This window comes from Gopherus flavomarginatus, chromosome 10 (genome assembly GCF_025201925.1).
Source record: "Gopherus flavomarginatus isolate rGopFla2 chromosome 10, rGopFla2.mat.asm, whole genome shotgun sequence".
In the NCBI taxonomy this organism is placed as follows: Eukaryota; Metazoa; Chordata; order Testudines; family Testudinidae; genus Gopherus; species Gopherus flavomarginatus.
Genome location: NC_066626.1, coordinates 48,757,375 through 48,777,338, shown reverse-complemented (window position 1 = coordinate 48,777,338; position 19,964 = coordinate 48,757,375). Strand labels below are relative to the sequence as shown.

The following is a 19,964-nucleotide window of genomic DNA, read 5'->3' as shown; positions in this document are numbered from 1 at the left end:
ACATAACAAGTAGTTTTGCTGATGTATTAATGAGGAAGACAAAACACAGTTTGTTCTGCCTCATCTGTATAGGTTCTTCACTGCTGTCAGTAAAATAATCATGCGTGACTCAGAAGTCACAGTAGTAGCAAATCAAATACACCAGTAGGGTACCATTTTCACAACCACTTTTCCAATAACCACACTGTAAGGTATTGTTCTGATCTGCTGATTTCCTTCCCATGTTGAATACATGTATTTCTATATATAATATATATATACATAAAAACACACACTTATCTTTTGTCTCAAACAAATACTTGCACTGGAAGATTAAGCCTCCCTGTACCTGTATGCTCCAGTAGAATGTGTTAGCCATTGAACTCAGCTTTTTGCTTGCACTAGGCTCTAATAGTGTAGCCCATGGGATAAAAGTGGACTTGTCACTTTCTAAACTGTAAATGGCAGGGAAGGGTAAAGCTGGTGAACTGTACATTTTTATAACTAGTGAACTCAAACATAAACAAACCAAAACCAAATTCTGCGTGCCTGTGTCAAGGATTGTACCATTACAATTCTGTGGATTAATTTTAGAGTTTAATATTTACCTGCAAAGTAGGGATTGCCCACTCGGTCCTGGCAAGATGTCAGTAGCATACCCACTGGCACAAACTTTGAGTGCCCCTTCTGGATTTTCCTGGCTCTCCAAAACTGTGTTTAGTAAAAGTGAAAATGGTCACAAATAAATACAGATATAGCACAATGCATTTGCTGAATAATGTAGCTGACAATTTCTGCTAACCAAAACACAGAGCTACAAATAACTCAGAAGTACATTTGGCAGCAATTTTTGGATTCGACCATGTGCTAAACATAAGTCCTATGGAGGATTTTCATCACACTTTGTCTATATGGATTTCACAGAAATGAGCTATTTTTAATGCTTCGTTTCATTTGCTGAATTTGCTGTTTAGTACACTACAACAAAATGTGCTGTACAATATATGACAATTTACAGAAAGTAAATTCTGCCTTCTTTATATTCATGGTTACAGTAGTGAAGGGAGCTTACCACATGCAACAACAGTTTTCCACATGCAAAGGAAAAGAGTTAGCCAAGTGGCAGGGGTTAGAAGAGAAGAAAACTCCAAAGAGTCCGTCACAGAGTTCCCTGCACATCATCTCCCCTTCCCCAGATAGCATTCAGACCCAGCCCACAAAGCCCCTGGATTCCCAGGGATTAGAAATAGGTCAGGCTCATCATGAATATTTCCCCCCACTCTTATGCTCCCTGACAGTGCAGCTTCATTGGCTTAAAGGTTAGGACCATATCAGAGCTTCTCAAACTGGGGTGCAGGGGGTGTGGAATGTATTCTGTGTGGGGGAAATGTGTGAGAAGCTTTCGGGGGGCGGGAAGAGTACTGTGCACATTCAGACCGTAGAGTAGCGGCTGCTGATTGGGCACCCAGATCTGAAGACAGCTCGACCGCCCCAGCAGCAGTGGAGAAAGTAAAGGTGGTAAAATACTTCTGCACTGCTGCTGGTGATGACGCTGCCTTCAGAGTTGGGCATCCAACCAGCAGCCACCATTCTCCACTCTATCTTCAGAACTGGCTGGCAGAAAATCAGTAGCTGCTGACCAGGCATCCAAACAGGGGAGGTGGGGAGGCGTAAACTACTACAGACACAAAGAAGGGGGGCACAATCAAATAAGTTTGAGAACCACTGGACTATATTATCTTCTCTTGGGAGTCTCTGTGGGGCTGGTCAGAAAATGATGTATTAATGGAGTTCCCCCTTCCCCTGGCCCAGCTTCCTATCAACACACACTCAATGGAATTGTGATAACTTGTGTGTTGCCTTCCTGCTTATTGCTTCCTGCTCCCTCTTCATGTTGGTTTCCTGCTTCCTAAACTCAGTGTTGTTGTTTGCATGCCTGTGTGTGTACACACATAGCACTGGGTGTGTGCAGTTACCCAGGCCCTGCTCTTACATACCTGCCATTTGGACTGTTAGGATTTTTGTTCAGACTGTTGTTGACTTAACAGGTTTGTGGCAATTACATGTTTTAATTGAACACCTACTTGCATGTCATGCTTTGATTTCCTTTGATTTGGGATTGCTGTTCTGGGATGCATCAAAACATAACAGTAGGCATGTCCTCTCCTCCCAATGGGACCCACAGGGCTTTTAATTCTGGAGAGAGCCTTTCTCAAAGAGAGGAAGGGAGAGACTTAGGGTTGCCAGCTGTCATATGACTTGCATCCAGCAGGGTTGCAAGGATTCCCCCACAGCTTTACCTTCCTGGATCCTGCGCGTTGTTAGGCAGAAGACTTGGGGGCAGCCAACCTGCCTCACCTCTACTGCTCTCTCTCTCTTCCACCTGAGAGTAGCCCACATGAAACAATTAAGAGGAGGCTGCTCCAGTGGCCTACCAGCAAGGAAGATGAGGAGGCTTAAAAGATGTGATGGAGAATGGGAGTGTAAGATGGGGACAGAGACTGGGACTGGAAGGATGGGCACAAGATCAGGGACATGCAGGGTCAGAAGATGGCTAGAGATGCAGAATAGGAAGGCAGGGGCTGAAAGAAGAAAGAGAAAATGATAACGAGGAGAAGGGGCAGAATGGAGGAGGTTGCTCCAGATCTTGAAAGACCCCCACAAAAAACAATTTTGCACCCTTCAGTTTTCCCATCCCACTCCCCATAGTCTCCCAGACCCTAGCTCTCCCAGACTCTCCCTATCTTTCACTCTGACTTTCCTGAGCTGCCCCTTGCTCCCTCAACAGCTTCCACCAGCTTGTGAAGGCTAGGCTCCTGCCTCCCCCTCGCACCTGCTCACTCTGCTCGGGGAATATATACCCTTTGGAAATGGCGACGTTCTCACTGGTGAAAAATGTCTCAAGTGTTGCTACTCTGTTTGGTAGCTTTGGGATTGGTGCCACAGAAGTGGGTATCTCTATAGCTGAATTCAGCCTACCACACCACTAGACTCCTTCAGCACCTCTGATCAGCACTTTGCTCTCTGTGCTCTGAGGTTAAGTGTCACCTTATCAGAAAGACTAAACTTTCACAGGATGTGAGAGCAGACTGAGAAAGCTAGTGTTGCATAACCCTAGAATAAAGTGGTAAAGTAACATTTCAGTCAGACTGCACCCCAGGCACAACAAGGCAGGGATGCTGGAACAATTTGTATAGCGAGGGTGCTAACCCTGCATATAATGGAAAACACTTCAAGCCAGGGGGTGCGGCAGCAACCTCAGCATCCCTAGTTCCAGCACCTATGCAGCAGCATGTCTGCTACTCCATTTCTCAGTTGACTAGCAGCATGGCTCTTACAGGCACTCACAAAGGATTCTGGGTTGTTCTTTCAGCTGTGAAGTACGTTGTCAGAAACAGTAACTATACGTTTCTGGAGATACTGGATGCCATCCACAGTTGTATGATTTGAGATTTGGATTTTATTAAAAATAGGTTTTAAGATTGTTACAACATTTGAACCAATAAAACTGTAGTATGCAAACAAGCACACTATGACTTAAGTCAAGTGCACTATGGGGCTGCTGGAGTTTTCTCTCATATTTCAAAGCACCAGTCATAAGGGAAGAGCAGTCTGTCTCTGAGACAATGTAGCTGCTAATTGGGCAGTGAGGAGAGGATCAGAGGGGAAAAGAAAGAAGGGGAAAGGTGGTGTGAAGGGAGGAGAGCAGGAAGAGAGGATAAGAAATGGGGAAGTCAAGAATAGATAAGAAAAGAACTGTTGGAATGGCACCAATTATTCTTACTATTCTAGCCAGGCTGTTTGTCTGTCTCTCTATATTGTTTCTATCTATTTAGGCAGGTCCAGCAGGACAATTTATGTCAGTGAATAGTGAGAGATTTGAAATTCATGGAGGGTATTTTCTTTTGGGACCTATCAATATAAGTTTAATGGAAAAAATGAATGCAAATGTAGTACCCTGAATTTGTGAACTGAGTTAAATTTGTACATTAAAAATGTGGCCACAGTAGTTAGCTTGTCTGACACTTAGCGGTACCTGTGCTTTATTTTACCCTGTTAGGCTGGGTGAGACATAATTAAACTGCATTCATAAGTATCTATATACTTCACATTGTGAAAAATGTGTTTGTCTGTTTTGGATATATTTATTTAATTAGAATAAAGGTAATTTAGACTGAATAAAAAGAACTTAATAGTAAAGTGCTGTGCGCTCTACAGTTCATAGAGCATGAATTAAAGCATGACTGAACTGATAAGATGTGTGATTATTTTATGTATTACAATACTTGTTTGTGAAGGTTAATTATCTGTATAACAGTGTCATAAACAGAAAGCTAAGGGTTAATGTCTCTTTCACCTGAAAAAAAAAAGTAACCTGAAGCACCTGACCAGAGGACCAATCAGAAAACCGGATTTTTTCAACTCTGGGTGGAGGGAAGTTTGTGTCTGGGTTCTTTGTCTTCTGCCTGAACCTCTCAACCACCCTGAAACGTCTGCAGCGGCGACAAATCAAGGAGCTGTGCACTAGCTTCGCCCCATTGTTCTCAGCCACCCCAGGACGAAGCACCTGACCAGAGGACCAATCAGAAAACCGGATTTTTTCAACTCTGGGTGGAGGGAAGTTTGTGTCTGGGTTCTTTGTCTTCTGCCTGAATCTCTCTCAGCTAGAGAAGGATTTTTCTATTTCCTGCTTTTCTAATCTTCTGTTTCCCAGTTGTAAGTACAAAAAGATCAAATAGTGAGTTATATGGTTTTTTTTTCTTTTGTGTTTACATGTCTATAGTTGCTGGAGTGCTTTGAATTGTATTCTTTTTGAATAAGGCTGTTTATTCAATATTTCTTTTAAGCAATTGACCCTGTATTTGTCACCTTAATACAGAGAGACCATTTGTATGTATTTTTCTTTCTTTTTTATATAAAGCTTTCTTTTAAGACCTGTTGGAGTTTTTCTTTAGTGGGGAAACTCCAGGGAATTGAGTCTGTACTCACCAGGGAATTGGTGGGAGGAAGAAGTCAGGGGGGAAATCTGTGTTTGTTAGATTTACTAGCCTGACTTTGCATTCCCTCTGGGTGAAGAGGGAAGTGCTTTTTGTTCCAGGACTGAAATTAGAGAGGGTGGACTCCCTCTGCTTAGATTCATGGAGGTTGCTTCTGTGTCTCTCTCCAGGAGCACCTGGAGGGGGGGGGAAGGGAAAAGGATTATTTCCCTTTGTTGTGAGACTCAAGGGATTTGGGTCTTGGGGTCCCCAGGGACGGTTTTTGGGGGGACCAGAGTGTCCCAAAACACTCTAATTTTTTGGGTGGTGGCAGCTTTACCAGGTCCAAGCTGGTAACTAAGCTTGGAGGTTTTCATGCTAACCCCCATATTTTGGACGCTAAGGTCCAAATCTGGGACTAGGTTATTGACAAACAGACAGCTGAATAATCTCATGAAATTCCAGTCATTTGCTTACTGAAGGCATATAAATGACTGTTCCCACTAATGTAAAATCATTTTGCATTTAATCCTTGCTGAAAAAAATGCACATTAGTAATTTGGTCCAATCACAGTCTCTGCTGGCTATGTTTTTTGACGATATTTGTGTTTCCTCCCCAGACACCCCATCACAAAGGGTGCAGTTTATTCTTGGAACAGAGGATGATGATGAGGAACACATTCCTCATGACCTCTTTACTGAACTTGATGAGATTTGCTGCCGTGAAGGAGAGGATGCTGAATGGAGAGAGACAGCAAGGTAAGTATTTCCGGTGGTTTTGTCAGTAACTGATGGTCACTGAAAGTGTGGTGAGACATTTCAAAGCTGTGGCAGGCCCAGGAACAGATTTTGAATACAAAGCTTAAACAAAAAAACAAAACAAACAAAGAAAAAATCATTTAAATCCTTGTATAACTAGTATTGCCACAGTATCTGTCATTCCTTAAGGCCCAGATGTTTTCATTTGGATTTAACATATATAGGTCAGAATGAAAATTGAATGAAAGAACTGATGTAAACAAAAAAAATCTATTACTTCTAGTAGTTAAGTAGACCCTTTTATTTATATTTTAGACCATCATTTTTACATGTATTTTTAAACTTACAAAACCGGGAATGTATCCTTGAGAAATCCATGAATTGGCCTCTTTATTAAAAGATCACAGGAAAGAGGGAATAACATTACCATAGCCAAATTAAGCTTAAGATAAACTCAAATATTCACAGAGACCAATCTTTAATGAGCAGATGCTCTGGAGACTTTGAATATTCAATGTTAGATCATTTCACTTCTGCAGAATTAAAATGTGGAAAGAATGCCTGCCCAGATTGTTTCTCTGCTGAAAGACATTAACATTGAATATCAATTACATAACTGCTTGTTTTTCTTCCTCAGGCTTCTCTAAGTGTGGAAGTCACTTTATACCTCGTTTCAATGGGGCATTACATTTCCAACAAGTCTGGATTTTGGGTCTTACCATTTTTCTCCTTGGAATCGCTGCACCCTCTTCCTTTAAACAACTGCCACTGATTTGTTTAGTGTTCATGGAAGGTGCCAGAGTGCCCAGAGATATCAGGGCAGATCTGTGGGTTCAATATGGCCCTGGTGGATCAAAGAGGCTGTAGATTTGGCTGAATAGACCAACCGAGGAGTCTATCTGTGGGGGAAATACCCAAGTGGTGGTGTTCCTAGGGGCCAAGAGCAGTCAATAGTCCCTGTGACCTCACTGCAATTGTGTAAGTTCAGTGAGGCACAGAAAAACAGGTTCCTTGTGCCCATCTCCTCCATTATGTGTCCATGCAGGGGGCATCCACAATCTATGCATATGCTTTTTTCCATGGACTCCAGTAGATTACACCACAAAATTGATGATCTGTGAGTCCTAAAATATTCATATTCACAGTCAAAGAAAGAAAATATAATTTATCTTTTTTTCAAAAGGCCTGGGGAATGATCTTCATTTTACTCATACTAATTAAAGATGGTTTATATCTTGAAGAAAAAAAATCAATTCTGTTCATAGTTACAGAATTTTTCAGCAGGGAAGTGAAATAGGAATGGTTTCTGGGAAGCATTACAGAAGTATGTTTCCTAGAAATTATTCTGATTTTCATTTAACAAGCTTATAATCAAGATAGAATTCCAAATAAATAGCTGAAATAAAAGAAACATCCATTTAACTTGGTCTATCGTATGTCTGTTTTAATTGTCCTCCTTCCTCTTCAAAGTAGATAAGAAAGCCCATTTTGTATTGTACATATACACTAGTAAACTAATAAGTGTAATGAAGTGGAGTAGGTATTATATATTACTGAATACATCACTTATCCTGGAACAATAGGCTTTTAGAGTAAATCCTTGATCCAGCATTCAGTTCCAGTAAGTAGGTTTTGTTCAGGAGACAACTGTAGTTGTAGTAGTAAAATTAATATATAGAGCACTTTTCATCAGCAGATCTCGAAGCTCTTTGCAAAGGAAGTCAGTATTGTCATTCGCATTTTACAGATGGGGAATCAGGCACAGAGAGAGGAAGTGACTTGCCTACAGTCACCCAACAGGTCAGTGGCAGAATCAGGAATAGAATCCAGTTCTGCCAAGTCCCAGTCTAGTGCTCTGTACACTAGGACTCATTGCCTGGTAGAAGTCAGGAAGAGGAGGATTGGTCCTGCTTTGAGCAGGGAGTTGGACTAGATGACCTTCTGAGGTCCCTTCCAACCCTGATATGCTATGATTCTAAGTCAGGGAACGCCTGTTGCTGTATCTGCAGTGCTTGTGGTAGCTCTTGAAGCTCCTGCTCTCTCCCTGCTCATAGGGATGACTAGTGGATTTGCATAGTGGCAAATGCTCCAACCCCTCTATTCCCTCCTCAGCTTACCCTCATCCCCCTGAATACTGGGCACAGCTAAGCTCCATGGCATGCAAAGGGCATAGGGTACGAATGATGTGAGGAGCCACAGGCAGGTGCTGGTTCCTCACCTTTGCAAAAGCAAAATTCGATTGGTTCCACTGTAATTAGGGACTTCTGTGGTTGTAGAGGGGTGTGTGTGATTTCCCTTTGTAATATTGCCACAAAGGAATGGCGTAAGAATGCCCAGTGTTACTGTTGGATTTTTGACTCTGGTGTCAATGTAATGATTTTAGAATATCTTCTTTTCATAAACTTGAGTTACTGTGTATTTATTGTTTGCTAGGTACTTTACAGACCAGCTAACAGAGTTATTGTATAATTGTCACAGAGTGTGGGGGAGTCAGGGCCCTGCACCCCCCACTTCCTGTGATTCACCATGGCTCTCAGCCAGCCAGTAAAACAGAAGATTTGTTAGATGGCAGGAACACAGTCCAAAACAGAGGTTGTAGGTACAGACAACAGGACCCCCTCAGTCAGGTCTGTCTTGGGGAATAGGGAGCTTAGACTCCAGCCCTGGGGCTCAGGACCCCCTCAGTCAGGTCCAGCTTGGGGAGCAGAGAGCTTAGACCCCAGCCCTGGGGCTCCCTCTGTTTCCCCAGCCCCCTCCAAACTGAAACTCTCCAGCCCCAACTCTGACCTTTGTCTCTTTCCCTGGCCAGGAGGTCACCTGATCCCTTTGTTCTCCAACACCTTCAGTTGGCACCTTTGCAGAGGAGGGGCCCAGGCCATCAGTTGCCAGGAAACAGGGTGTCGGCCATTCTCTGTGCAGACACCATCACACTGGCCCTCTTGGGCTCTGCAACAATCACACACCCTTATCCCATCACCTAGATAATTAAGAAATGCATAGGGGAAGCTGAGGCACCCACACAGTATTCAGTGAAAACATTATGAACATTCCCACTTCATCACAGTAATCAATTGCCAGAAAAGGAACACCAAGAGCCCAGTCCAGCTCCCATCAAACTCCATGGCAGCTTCACTATTGACCTTAATGAGCACAGAACAAGGCATCAGATAGTTACATATGCATTTTACCAAGAAGAGGTGTGGTGAATCTCTGGTGCAATATGTCTGGACCCTTCTACAATTCCATTTGATGGAGCTTGCATGCACAGTCATTATTCTGGAACCTTTTATAAATGTGTGCAAGCTGTGTAAGATTAATTGAGACATTTGCTGCTTAGTTAGTCAAAATGGTAGCAGCTATTGTAGAGGAGTGTGGGTAAGATTTGGCTGAAGCTCAACATCTCGAGGAAAAACAGAACAGATTTATCTGAACAGAGGGAAAGGAGTTAGCAAGCTGCAGTGGAGGAGTTAAAGTGGCAGAGGCTCAGTTGTGTTATCTCAAAGGCAGATTCCAATCCTAATGAGCCCATCAATACAATATTATTCATGCAGAACATTTTTTATGGTTAATAATGGTTTCGTATACTAGCCATTTAACTATATTATTAAACATAAATAATTGGATTATTTCATTTTTGCAACAGGCCACATGGCAACAATAATTATGAGCTATTATTTAGAAATCAAACATATACAGGAATTAAAACATCTTAAAGTAATCAGAACATCTGTGAACATTTCGTGAAAGCAGGAATCTCCTGTGTCAGCCCTAAAGTGACCCATTTTGCCACTTTAATGATGATAAGGAGGAAGAAATGTGTCCTTTTGGTAAATGACATTCAATGTTACTAATAGAATAATTTGCACAGATGACCCGGCTGTATTATTGTGTACAGAATGCTTGATTTATATGTCCTATAAAAGTACTTAGTGCACTTGTAACCCACATACCTCCTGGATGTGGTGTTCTGTTTCCTCTAGTAGCATTGAGGCCACTTAGAGATTAATGAGTCTGCTGCAGCCTTAGCTAATAATCATATGGCTTTTAGCCCATGCAGTGGAAGCTCATACATTTAGCTCCAGAGGTCCCCAGTTTAATCCCGCCCATCGAGGTCTGTCAGTATTACAAGTGGGGGCTCGTCCAGGCTATCAACTGGGAAGTCTCTGAAGCTCACTTCCTCAGCTAGGGGAAGCATGTAACCCACACATCTCCTGGATGTAGTGTTTTATCCTTTCTAGTGGCACCAAGACCACTTAGAGATTAATGAGTCTGCTGCAGCCTTAGGTAAGGACCATGTGGCTTTTAGCTCATGCACTAAGTTTCAAAGGTCCCAGGTTCAGTTCTGCCTGCTGATGACCGGGGTCTGTCAGTGTTACACACACATAAAGAAACAAACCTGGAGATAGTAGTGAGACTTATAATACATACACAGTAGTGAAACAGCATGTTGCTCTGTCAGAATTGTATGCACTCGATTGATAAATGCTATTGAAGTTCAAGTCTATTGAACCAGCCTTTTGCATTGCTGAGTGGGACAGTGGTTTAGATTTCCCATGGTTGAACCTCAAAAAGTCATCCCAAATTTGAGTGCTTATCTGAGTCTTATTCAGATCCCTTTAGTCTGCCTATTTGTAGCTGAAATCTCAGGAGAACGTCCTGTCTCATGAAAGCACTTCTGCTTCTGAACTGACCGGAATATAATAAACCACTGCAGTAAGAATTTAGCCAATTTGTTTTAGATCTTCAGAAGAGATTAAGCCTAATTTTTGATGAAAATTATGATCTCTATTGTTATATTGAAATCAGTTTTCCCATCCATAGTTTTGAGAGATAGGTAGCTAACAGGAGCATTGGTTATGACATGAATGCCAACCAATAATCACTGATAGGGCAAAATAAAACCCCACTTTCTCCAAATGATCTGCACTTCCTTCCAAAGACATGAGGTGATGCAACTTGTCTCCCTTTGTCACTTCTGGTTTTTCTCTGAGCAGTTTGTTTACTTTGGTTCATTTCCAAATTAAAATTGGCAAAAAGTTCATGTTAAAACAGGTACAATTTGTAGGATTATGATGCCTGTGCTAGTCAATCGGGTTGCAAGTGATAAATACTTGGGGAGACACAACAGGACCCATAAGCCTGATATTTTGTACTGAAAAGTTATGGCAAAGAATACTACAAAATGTTCATATGCTCTATTTCATGTGATACTATGTACAAAATACCTGATACATTTAAAAAACAATGACTGTTTTTTTAAAAAAAAGTTGGACAGTCTGGTTAGCACTTTGGTTCTATAACAGATTGTCACCATTGGAGAAACAGTTGAAGTATTTTATTTTATTTTATTTTATTAGTCAATCCTGCCTGTAGGAGAGGTCAGACATTTCTTCCCCACCCACCTCCCATGGCTAAAGAAAGGGTCAAGCTGCAAAAACTGAGCATGGATTTTGAATACTCCAAAATTTGTATTTCTGTTTTTATTCAGCCCACTATAAAAGAATGGGAAAACTTGGATCCAGGCCTTGGTTAGAATTTCTAAACCTTTTATGTTCCTGAAGTTTGGAGATAAAGTCAGGGGTTTGATAAAGACCCAACTCTGGGCTATTAGTCCTTTTCCTTTTTCTTTTTTTTTAAAAAGCTCACCAAATATATTTGCATAAAGATTAGGTCTTTGTTCCTTTTAGAGTTTCTGTTACTGATGCTTATTCCTTGTTTCAAGTAATAATCTCCTGACGTGGTTAACAAGCATTACATGAGATAGTGTATCTAACTCAAAATATAGAGAAGAAAACCAGTCCAGGAAGCATTTCTTAGAAGAGATGGAACACTCCACTCAGAGCATGGCTACTGTAGCATGCATCAGAACCATAAACTGGTAGTGCAAGAAGAAATCTTAAGAAATAAAGATAGTTTTCATACAAATATTTTTAGAACTAAAAGCAGAAAGGTGGGAACCTTACTGTTGGAAAGAATTCAGATTGACTTGGGTATGATCACTGACATATACAGAAAACTACTGCAAGACCATACACATAGGATAATGAGACAGTGTCTATTAACAGGTTTTAGAGTAGCAGCCATGTTAGTTTGTATCCGCAAAAAGAACATGAGTACTTGTTGCACCTTAGAGACTAACAAATTTATTTCAGCATAAGCTTTTGTGGGCTACAGCTCACTTCTTCGGATGCATAGAATGGAACACACAGACCGAAGATATTTATACATACAGAGAACATGAAAAGGTGGAAGTACCCATACCAACTGTAAGAGGCCAATCAATTGAGATGAGCTATCAGCAGCAGGAAAGGGAAAAAAAAAGATTTCACGAAAGCTTATGCTGAAATAACTTTGTTAGTCTCTAAGGTGCCACAAGTACTTCAGTCTATTAAGGCATGTCTATTAAGGCATCTCAAGGCTCGGTGTTAGGATTATTCTTATTTAATATGTTGATCTAGAAAATGGATTAAAAGTCATGTTTACATGCAGACACTACTATGTTAGGAGGAGTTGAGAACACCCAAAAATGAAGACAAAGTAATAATGCAAAAGGACCTGAGGAAATTAGAAACATGGATGGAAAATAAACTGAGCCTCAGTTTGTTAAAATGCAAACTAACACATCAGAAATAAACCGCATGAAATGCTAATATTGAAGAGGAAGAAGAATCCTGGAAAGCAGTAATGTTAAAAGTGTCCTGGACAACAGGTTAGAAGGAGTATCTGGGCAGCAAATAAGGTCAGTGCGTTTTTGAGCTGTAAACACAGAGGCACCACTTCATAGAGTAGGGAGGTAAAAGTCTCTTCTTATATAGTGCTGATGTAACTGTGCCTAGGCTATTGAGTTTATTTTTGGATACATCACTACAGAGAGATACTGATTTACAAAAGAAGATTCTAAGAGAGATGAGATATAGTCTGAAATATTCTATGTCATTATATATATAATGAGAAGGACCAATGCAAAGATGCAGGTCTTCCTAAATTGCAGACTAGTTATAAAAGATACAAAGTTCAAACTAGTTTTCATGAGATATTCTGAAAGCAAAAGAAACCAGAATGTGATTGAACATGCAGTATAGAATGCTAAATCTGATCTCAAATATATTATGAGGAGTTTGGCCAATCCCACAGAATGTGGAATATTACAGTTTTCACATCAAGTTCTACCACATCATATGATTTTTCCTGACAGTGTTTGATTCAGTTGGTGTCATTTTGTGTGGAAAAAGTACATCTGTATAAAAACCATTGCTTTGGACTAATCTAGAAAAGCAATAATTGCAAGTTGAAAATGAAATCTTAACACAATATTCTGTTGTGGTGGGTATTCACCCACGAAAGCTCATGCTCCAAAACGTCTGTTAGTCTATAAGGTTCCACAGGATTTTTTGCTGCTGTTGTGAAATAAAGTGTTAACTGTACCTTGATATAATCATGTGTGACCAATCGCTAATTGTAAAGTCATAGAATCCATCAAATTTATAGTGACAAACAATAGTTAATATTGGTATTTTAGTGTGGGGGGTGTTTGGTGCTATGTCACCAAGCCTGCTTTATCAAGTCAATGTTCATTATAGAGAACATCAAATACTACCCATCTGCCCATTCCTTGATCAGAAAATGTAGAGCTGAACAGCCCAGGGCATACTCAGGAAAAACATACCAAGGAGTGTACTCAGTTCACATCATGTTCTGTGTATATGCTGTTTTTATTTCATGTCCCATGCAGGCCTTAAGGGAGTTTGGAACTGAATTTTGAAAAGGTGTCTCAGAAGACCAAAAGCCTGGAATACTATAGATGCCTGTGGGTTATGTCTCAGAAAATAGTAGTGATCCTTAGGTGCAGAAAAAAAATCAGTAGAAAACCACCACCTCATGGCTGATAAAATATGGAAATTAACATTGCCTAGGGCATTCACAAGAAAGTGTTGCGTGATCAAAGATAAGCAATGAAGCGGAATAGTTTGCATTCAATTTCCATGTTATGATTAAACCACTACCTCTGCATCTGTAATTGCAAATTTTATCATTTTTATGGCCTCTTTAACAAAAGTGGATCTTTTCAGCCCCTTTCCTCTGTCCTCATTAGATATTTAATTAAAAAGTGTTCCCCTCCCCCCAATTTAACTGAGTGTTGAAGGAAACACTCAGTTTCCTCCAAAACATAGTGTCTTGCCTTCATATGGTGCTTCTACAAGTAAAGCACTAGCTAGCAGGAGTAGCTAATTAACTTCAGGTTTCCCCAAGATTGTATCTGAAGCTTAACTGAGTGACACCTGAAACACAAAACAGGCAGTTTCATTTTCTGAATAACTTCTGTGGGTGAAATTCAGCCAGCTACAGACTCGTGACAGAGTCAGCCCAAGACTCATGAAGCATTCAAGTGATTACAGGTTTAAGTGGGAATTAAATAGGATGCAAGCCTTGAATTAGCCCCATCTATTCAAGGATGAATTTCACCCACAGATGACATTTTGAAAATGAAATTAAATAGCCTGTTTCCTTTTTCAGGTTTTATTCCATTAAACTTCAGAACCAATCTCCCTTTATAGTGTTGCAGTGGAATATACTAATGCAGACATTTGAGAACTGCATGCTTTGTTAATCTCACCTCAATCAGGAGTCAAGTGATAGCACAGGGAATCCTGATACCAAAAAACAGTTTTGTTTGGTTAAAGGAAGGCCTTGCATAATAACTTTTTCACAGGAAACTCTTAAAACATTTTAGAGTGGGTTGGTCCTCACAAAGAATTTGTTTTGCAAAGAGCTGTCTTCTTTTGGAAAAGGTGCAGCAAGGATCTGCCTCTCTCACTCCTCTCATTCCCCACTCCCCAATTTGAACTCTTGTCTGTGTCTATATACAAGGTGTAAGGTAGTGGGGAAATAGGGCTCTTATTTATAAGATTAATGACAAAATAGAATAATGTCATGTGATACGAGGAGAGTTTGGGTCATATTTTCTTCTGGTGTCACTCCACTGAAGTAGTTACAGTGAAACCAGCAGAGAATTTGACTGTTTATCTCTCTCTATTAAAAAAATGCAGATGTGCAATTAAAATTTTCATTAGATGGCTACAGAGTGTTTTGGAGAGAGCTAGTGTAGCAGTCTCAGACTTTTTTTTTCCCTAAAGTGTTTACTAGTTTCTTGTCTCCTGTCCAAACTTTATTCTTATAGGCAGAGCTGATAGTGTTGCCTAATACTTTCCATATTTTCAGTTTCTTATAACTTTCCCAGGCTCTAATCACTCTGACTGAAATGTCCCACACTAGGTGTCTGAATTTTGTTTGAAAAGTGTCAGCTAAAATAGAAATGAAATTAGAGGAAACATTTTTGCCCATGTTAAAAAAATTTCTTAGTCATTTCATTGAGAAGCTCTAGTACCTCTATTCTTTTGAGCAAGGTAGTTTAAATTTGGCCCGGGGCAGTCGTTGTGTCAAAGATGTAACTTTTGCCATCCATGTGGAAATCCACTCAAATTTGGCCGAGCTTTAAGCCTTTGAAAAATCCCACCTTGCATATGCTCAGTAGAGACTTGTTAAAGTTTAGAAGTTAAGTTCTGTGAATATTTCCTCTGTACTTGGCGTGGTCCAGCCTGAAGGTGCAGAGAGCTGAGCAGGACTTTCTCTGCAAATGCTGCTATTGGCTGATGTGAGCCACTGTGACAAAGTATACAGTAACTGCATGCAGGGAAACTGTTTCCTGTGCTTTGCTGGTGACCAGGCAGCATAGAGGAGAAAGAGAGAGTGAATTGACTGGAATATAGAGGGGAGAAGTGAGGTGTGGGAGGGAGGAGATGAATGGGTTGCAAGATCTGGGATGAGGTGGCCAGTGGAAGTGGGGAGTTGGATAGGAGCAGAGGGAGAGGAGGAGGCTGGGGACATATAGGTGCAGAGGGAGAGGAGAGCAGGAGCCAGGGAATGGAGTTGTGAAGGACCAGAGAGGGAGGGAGGCGTGAGTTGGGAGAGTTGGATAGCAGAAGAAAGAGAGGGGGCAGGAGCCAAGGCGATGGGTGGTGGATAGAACCAGAGGTGGTGGTGGGCAGGACCTCGGAGAGTTGGATAGGAGAAGAGGGTGGGAGGTAGGAGCAGGAGCTGGTCTGTGTGTGTGTGGGGGGGTGTTGTTGGGGGATGGAACAAAGTGGGGCTGGGGCAGGACATACAGGAAGGGGGAGCAGAGACAAGTTTGGTGGGGGACGTAGGCAGAAGAGTATATAACCAGTAGAGCACACTCTGTTCCAAAACTTGGAAATGAACCCAGGAGTCTTGACTTCCTGCATTCATCTGCTGCCAGCAAGTAGTCGTGAATCCACTGACAAAGCATGTGTCTCGTCCCTCTCTAGTGCCTGGGCTATGTAGAGTATAACAGCCTACTATTGCTATCAGTTACTTCATTAGCTCAACTGGTGGAGATCTGTACTGTTGAGTGTCAATATTGCTCTACATGAGGGAATTTTTTTTCCCGAGTTTACTTTTTTCTAGGATTTATATTGATTCTGTAGCAATTCTTTACCACTCCACATTCCCAGAGTTTTTCTGACACAGTATCAATGATTCTAACACACACAGCAGTTTTAGCCACGACAGGACATTATCCAAAGTTGCACAAAACAAAACATGTTGTGTTATTTTGTATCTGCTTTCCCCTTCAACTCTCAGGATGAAATAAATGTTCAACAAATGGTAAGGGACAAAATTGCTGGGCGGGGGGGGGGGGATGTTCTCATGTATCCTCCAAACAACAGAGAGTAAAATAAAATCAAACAAAATATTTGATAGTGTCCATTGAATATGCATGAAAATTACTCACTTTTCATTTCCTATATACAAAAGGCTTACTAAGCTGTTTGTTTGCATAGATGGTTGAAGTTTGAAGAAGATGTAGAGGATGGTGGAGAGAGATGGAGCAAACCATACGTTGCCACTCTGTCACTTCATAGCTTGTTTGAGTTGAGAAGTTGTATCCTGAATGGTACAGTTCTACTGGACATGAGAGCTAATTCTTTAGAAGAAATTGCAGGTATACTGATGTTTTATACCAATAACCTATCATGATAAATATTAATATTGGAGACTTAAGTATGTATCACTTATCAGAGAGCTTTTGCATAAAAATCAGCTGTATGTAGAAATTTTTTCTATAAATATTTTATATGTATAAAACTATCTAAAACTGGAGTTGAGCAGTATTGTAGTAAGATATTTTATAGCTAACTTTTCATAAGTTGTAGGTGTTTAATCAGAGTGGATATGTTTTCTACTCAACTTCTGCCACCACACATTCAAAATGATATAAGTGTTAAGTTCCACAAATTAAAGCCATTTTTGAGATGGCTGATCACAAATAGACAAATCATCTTAAACATCCCTTAAAGCATCAACAGTTTTCCACCATGCTGAAATAACACAAAACTAGCTTTTTTCCAAATGGGCTTTTTCCAAATTTCCAAATATGCATCTTTGGCTTGAGAACAAGATAGAGAAATTTCAGGCGATAGTGTATATATTTCGAGGAAGTTGTAGATGCCTTAAAATAGGATCTTAGAATGAAACTGGCTTTTTTAATTATATGAATGTTGCTCCCATCATGGTATAGGAAGCATCTGTAGGATGCAAAATGTACTAACACTTGCTCAGTAGTATAATGTTTATGTGCAGCCTCACAGTAAACATTTCAGATTATAGCCCTTAAACCCAATTCTCACTGTATTGATGCTCTTCGTGGGGAGATACAGTCACAACTCTCATAACAGCTTTAGGAAGTTTCATTTACAATTTCCTTCTATACTGCAAGGAGAATTCAACTCTCTGTAACTTCATAACTACAAACCTAGTACATGAGCATGCTGAACTGGGTAAGAAGGGAATGGACTGGGAAGAAACTCAGAAATTGTACAATACACAAGTTTCACTTGGGGAAAGAGGAGAAAATTGAAGTTTTTTCAGTTTGAAAGACCACATTTTATACAAGTCAGGGCAATCCTAGATGGAATTTATTGGGGAGAGGGTAAGTATGTAATGGTGACAATAGCAGAGGATCACGGGGAAAACTAAAATATTCAAAAAAGGTTAGATGTGTATGAGTAGATAACAAAAGACTAGGGTGACTCATGTACAGAGTGCAAAAAACAATAGGTTTAGAACAGATTGACTCAAGAATGGCCATGAAATATGTTGAGATTGAGAGTTCTCCCCCACCCTCAAGTTAATCCCTTGATTCTTGGGCTGGCAAAGGTTGGAACATCATGGAAAAAGCATGATCAGCTTTTGGAGCACCTCTTGACATGTTTGTGACTGATGCTTGGAGCAAAGGAATCTGCAAGATAGAATCATTGAAATTATACAGATCCAGAGGTCCATCACCTTGCCACTGAAAAATTAAATAATAAAATATTCAGCAGTTATCAGCTGTAAATGTGTATCTGTAACAGTTCTTGGGTTACCCAGGAGTCAGGATTGTGGATCTCCTTGTTGGCCCCTGCTTCCTGGCACTGCCAGGATTCTTCTCTGGGCTAACGCCAGGCCTTCCTTCACCAGGCAAATTAACAAACCACAAACCCTCGGTTCTTTTGAGTCATTGCCCTGTGATATCCAGCCCCTGACACTGGCTCCTCACAGAATTTCCAGATCCTCTTCATCCAAAGATGCAGTATGCTCAAGTTCACCGGTTTTACCTTAAACCACTGCTCCTGTAAACCACACAGCACTTGTGAGCACTTATAGTAAAGCAATGAAGGTTTATTTAAGAAAGAATAAAGATTTAATTAGAAACAAGAGAGTGGTGGAAACAATTGGTTGCAATAAAAAACGAAATATAACATCAAACCCTTGTCTACACCTATCAATAGTTCCTGTCCAGTAAAGTAGATCCCTTACCCAAAAGCTCAGTCTGTTGCAGAGCTGATTGGTTTCTCAAGAACCAGGACCCAAATGTTCATGAAAGCACCCCCTCACCTGGGATTGAGAGTCTTGACAAGTGCTGAGCTTTCTGTAGATACTTTACACATTACTCTTTATGAATAGCTATCTGGTTAGACATGTATTTGGTGTAGTGAGTTTGTCACATCTGAGATGAGACTGCTTGCAAAAAATAGGGGACCCATTGCCAAGGAGTCTCTGTGTCACTGAACCATCTCCCACCTCCATTTCCCTCAAACACTGTGCATTTCACCCTACTTCAGAGGTGAGAGTCAGGCATAGGGAGAAGGAATGGAGGCTTTAGCCCCGTCAAAAGAGAAAACTTAGAGACACAAAGCACCCATTATGAGAAAATTTACAGCAAAAGAAGTGTAAAAATTATGAGCCCTTAAAACTTACATTAATTTGCTTGAGAGTTCAAAATGGGAGATGGTACCTGTAAGCAGGGTCTGAATGAATGGTTCCCTAACAGCTAGCTGGGAGGGGAAGAGACTATGGGTGTGTTTATGTAAATACAGTTTGCTCCTGCTCTGTTTACATATTCATCATTTACAGCTGTGTCAAAAGATCAACTTTGGCTGGTGTTGGGTACAAATGACCTTAGTACTGAATGCAGGGGTAGTGAAATATGGTTACCAATGTTGTAATTATTGTAGGAATACAGGAAAGCAGGACTGTGCTTAATCTGTCCCAAATGAGTAGAGGCACCCTCAGTTCAAAGAACCTCATTAAGCAGGGGTTCCAATGTCAGAGTCCTGTGACAGTTAAAAAGGGTGGAGACAGAAGTTCTTGTCAGGAGGCTGCACAACCTCTCCCCTACATCCGCTCCTGGGTTCTCTCTAGTCTGGCTTAACCTTGTTCTTCCTCACTGTTCAAAGAATAGAGCTAAATAGGCTTCATTAGGAGCCTCTTTTGTTGTTTTAATTGCTCAATCAGAGCTGAAACCAGTTGTGGTAGGACTGTGGGCTGGTCCACACTACAGGGGGAAATCGATCTTAGATACGCAATTTAGATACGTGAATAACGTAGCTGAAGTCGAATATCTAAGATCGGATTACTCACCCATCCTCACCGCGTGGGATCGATGTTTGCGGCTCTCCCTGTCAATTCCGCAACTCCGTTGGGGTTGATGGAGTTCCGGAATCGATATAAGCGCGCTCGGGGATCAATATATCGCATCTAGATGAGACACGATATATCGATCCCCGAGCAATCGATTTTAACCCGCTGATACAGCGGGTAGTCTGGACGTAGCCTGTGTTTCTGCCCTGCCTGCTAAGAGCTAAAATCACTTTAGATGGGTCAGTGTTTCTGCCCAGTCTGCAAAAGAGC

The 19,964-nt window shown here is 40.9% G+C and overlaps 1 protein-coding gene across 6 annotated transcripts in view; it reads left to right on the top strand.

The window, feature by feature from the left end:
- SLC4A10 (solute carrier family 4 member 10) overlaps nucleotides 1-19,964 on the top strand; it is a 331,078-nt gene that overhangs the window by 224,756 nt on the left and 86,358 nt on the right. For 5 of the 6 annotated variants that reach the window (XM_050969205.1, XM_050969204.1, XM_050969203.1 and 2 more), the window contains 2 exons: nucleotides 5,576-5,714; nucleotides 16,574-16,734. In XM_050969205.1, coding sequence (XP_050825162.1) covers nucleotides 5,576-5,714; nucleotides 16,574-16,734 — 300 coding nt within the window. The remainder of the gene's footprint in view (nucleotides 1-5,575; nucleotides 5,715-16,573; nucleotides 16,735-19,964) is intronic. The other variant, XM_050969207.1, reaches the window with a different exon arrangement.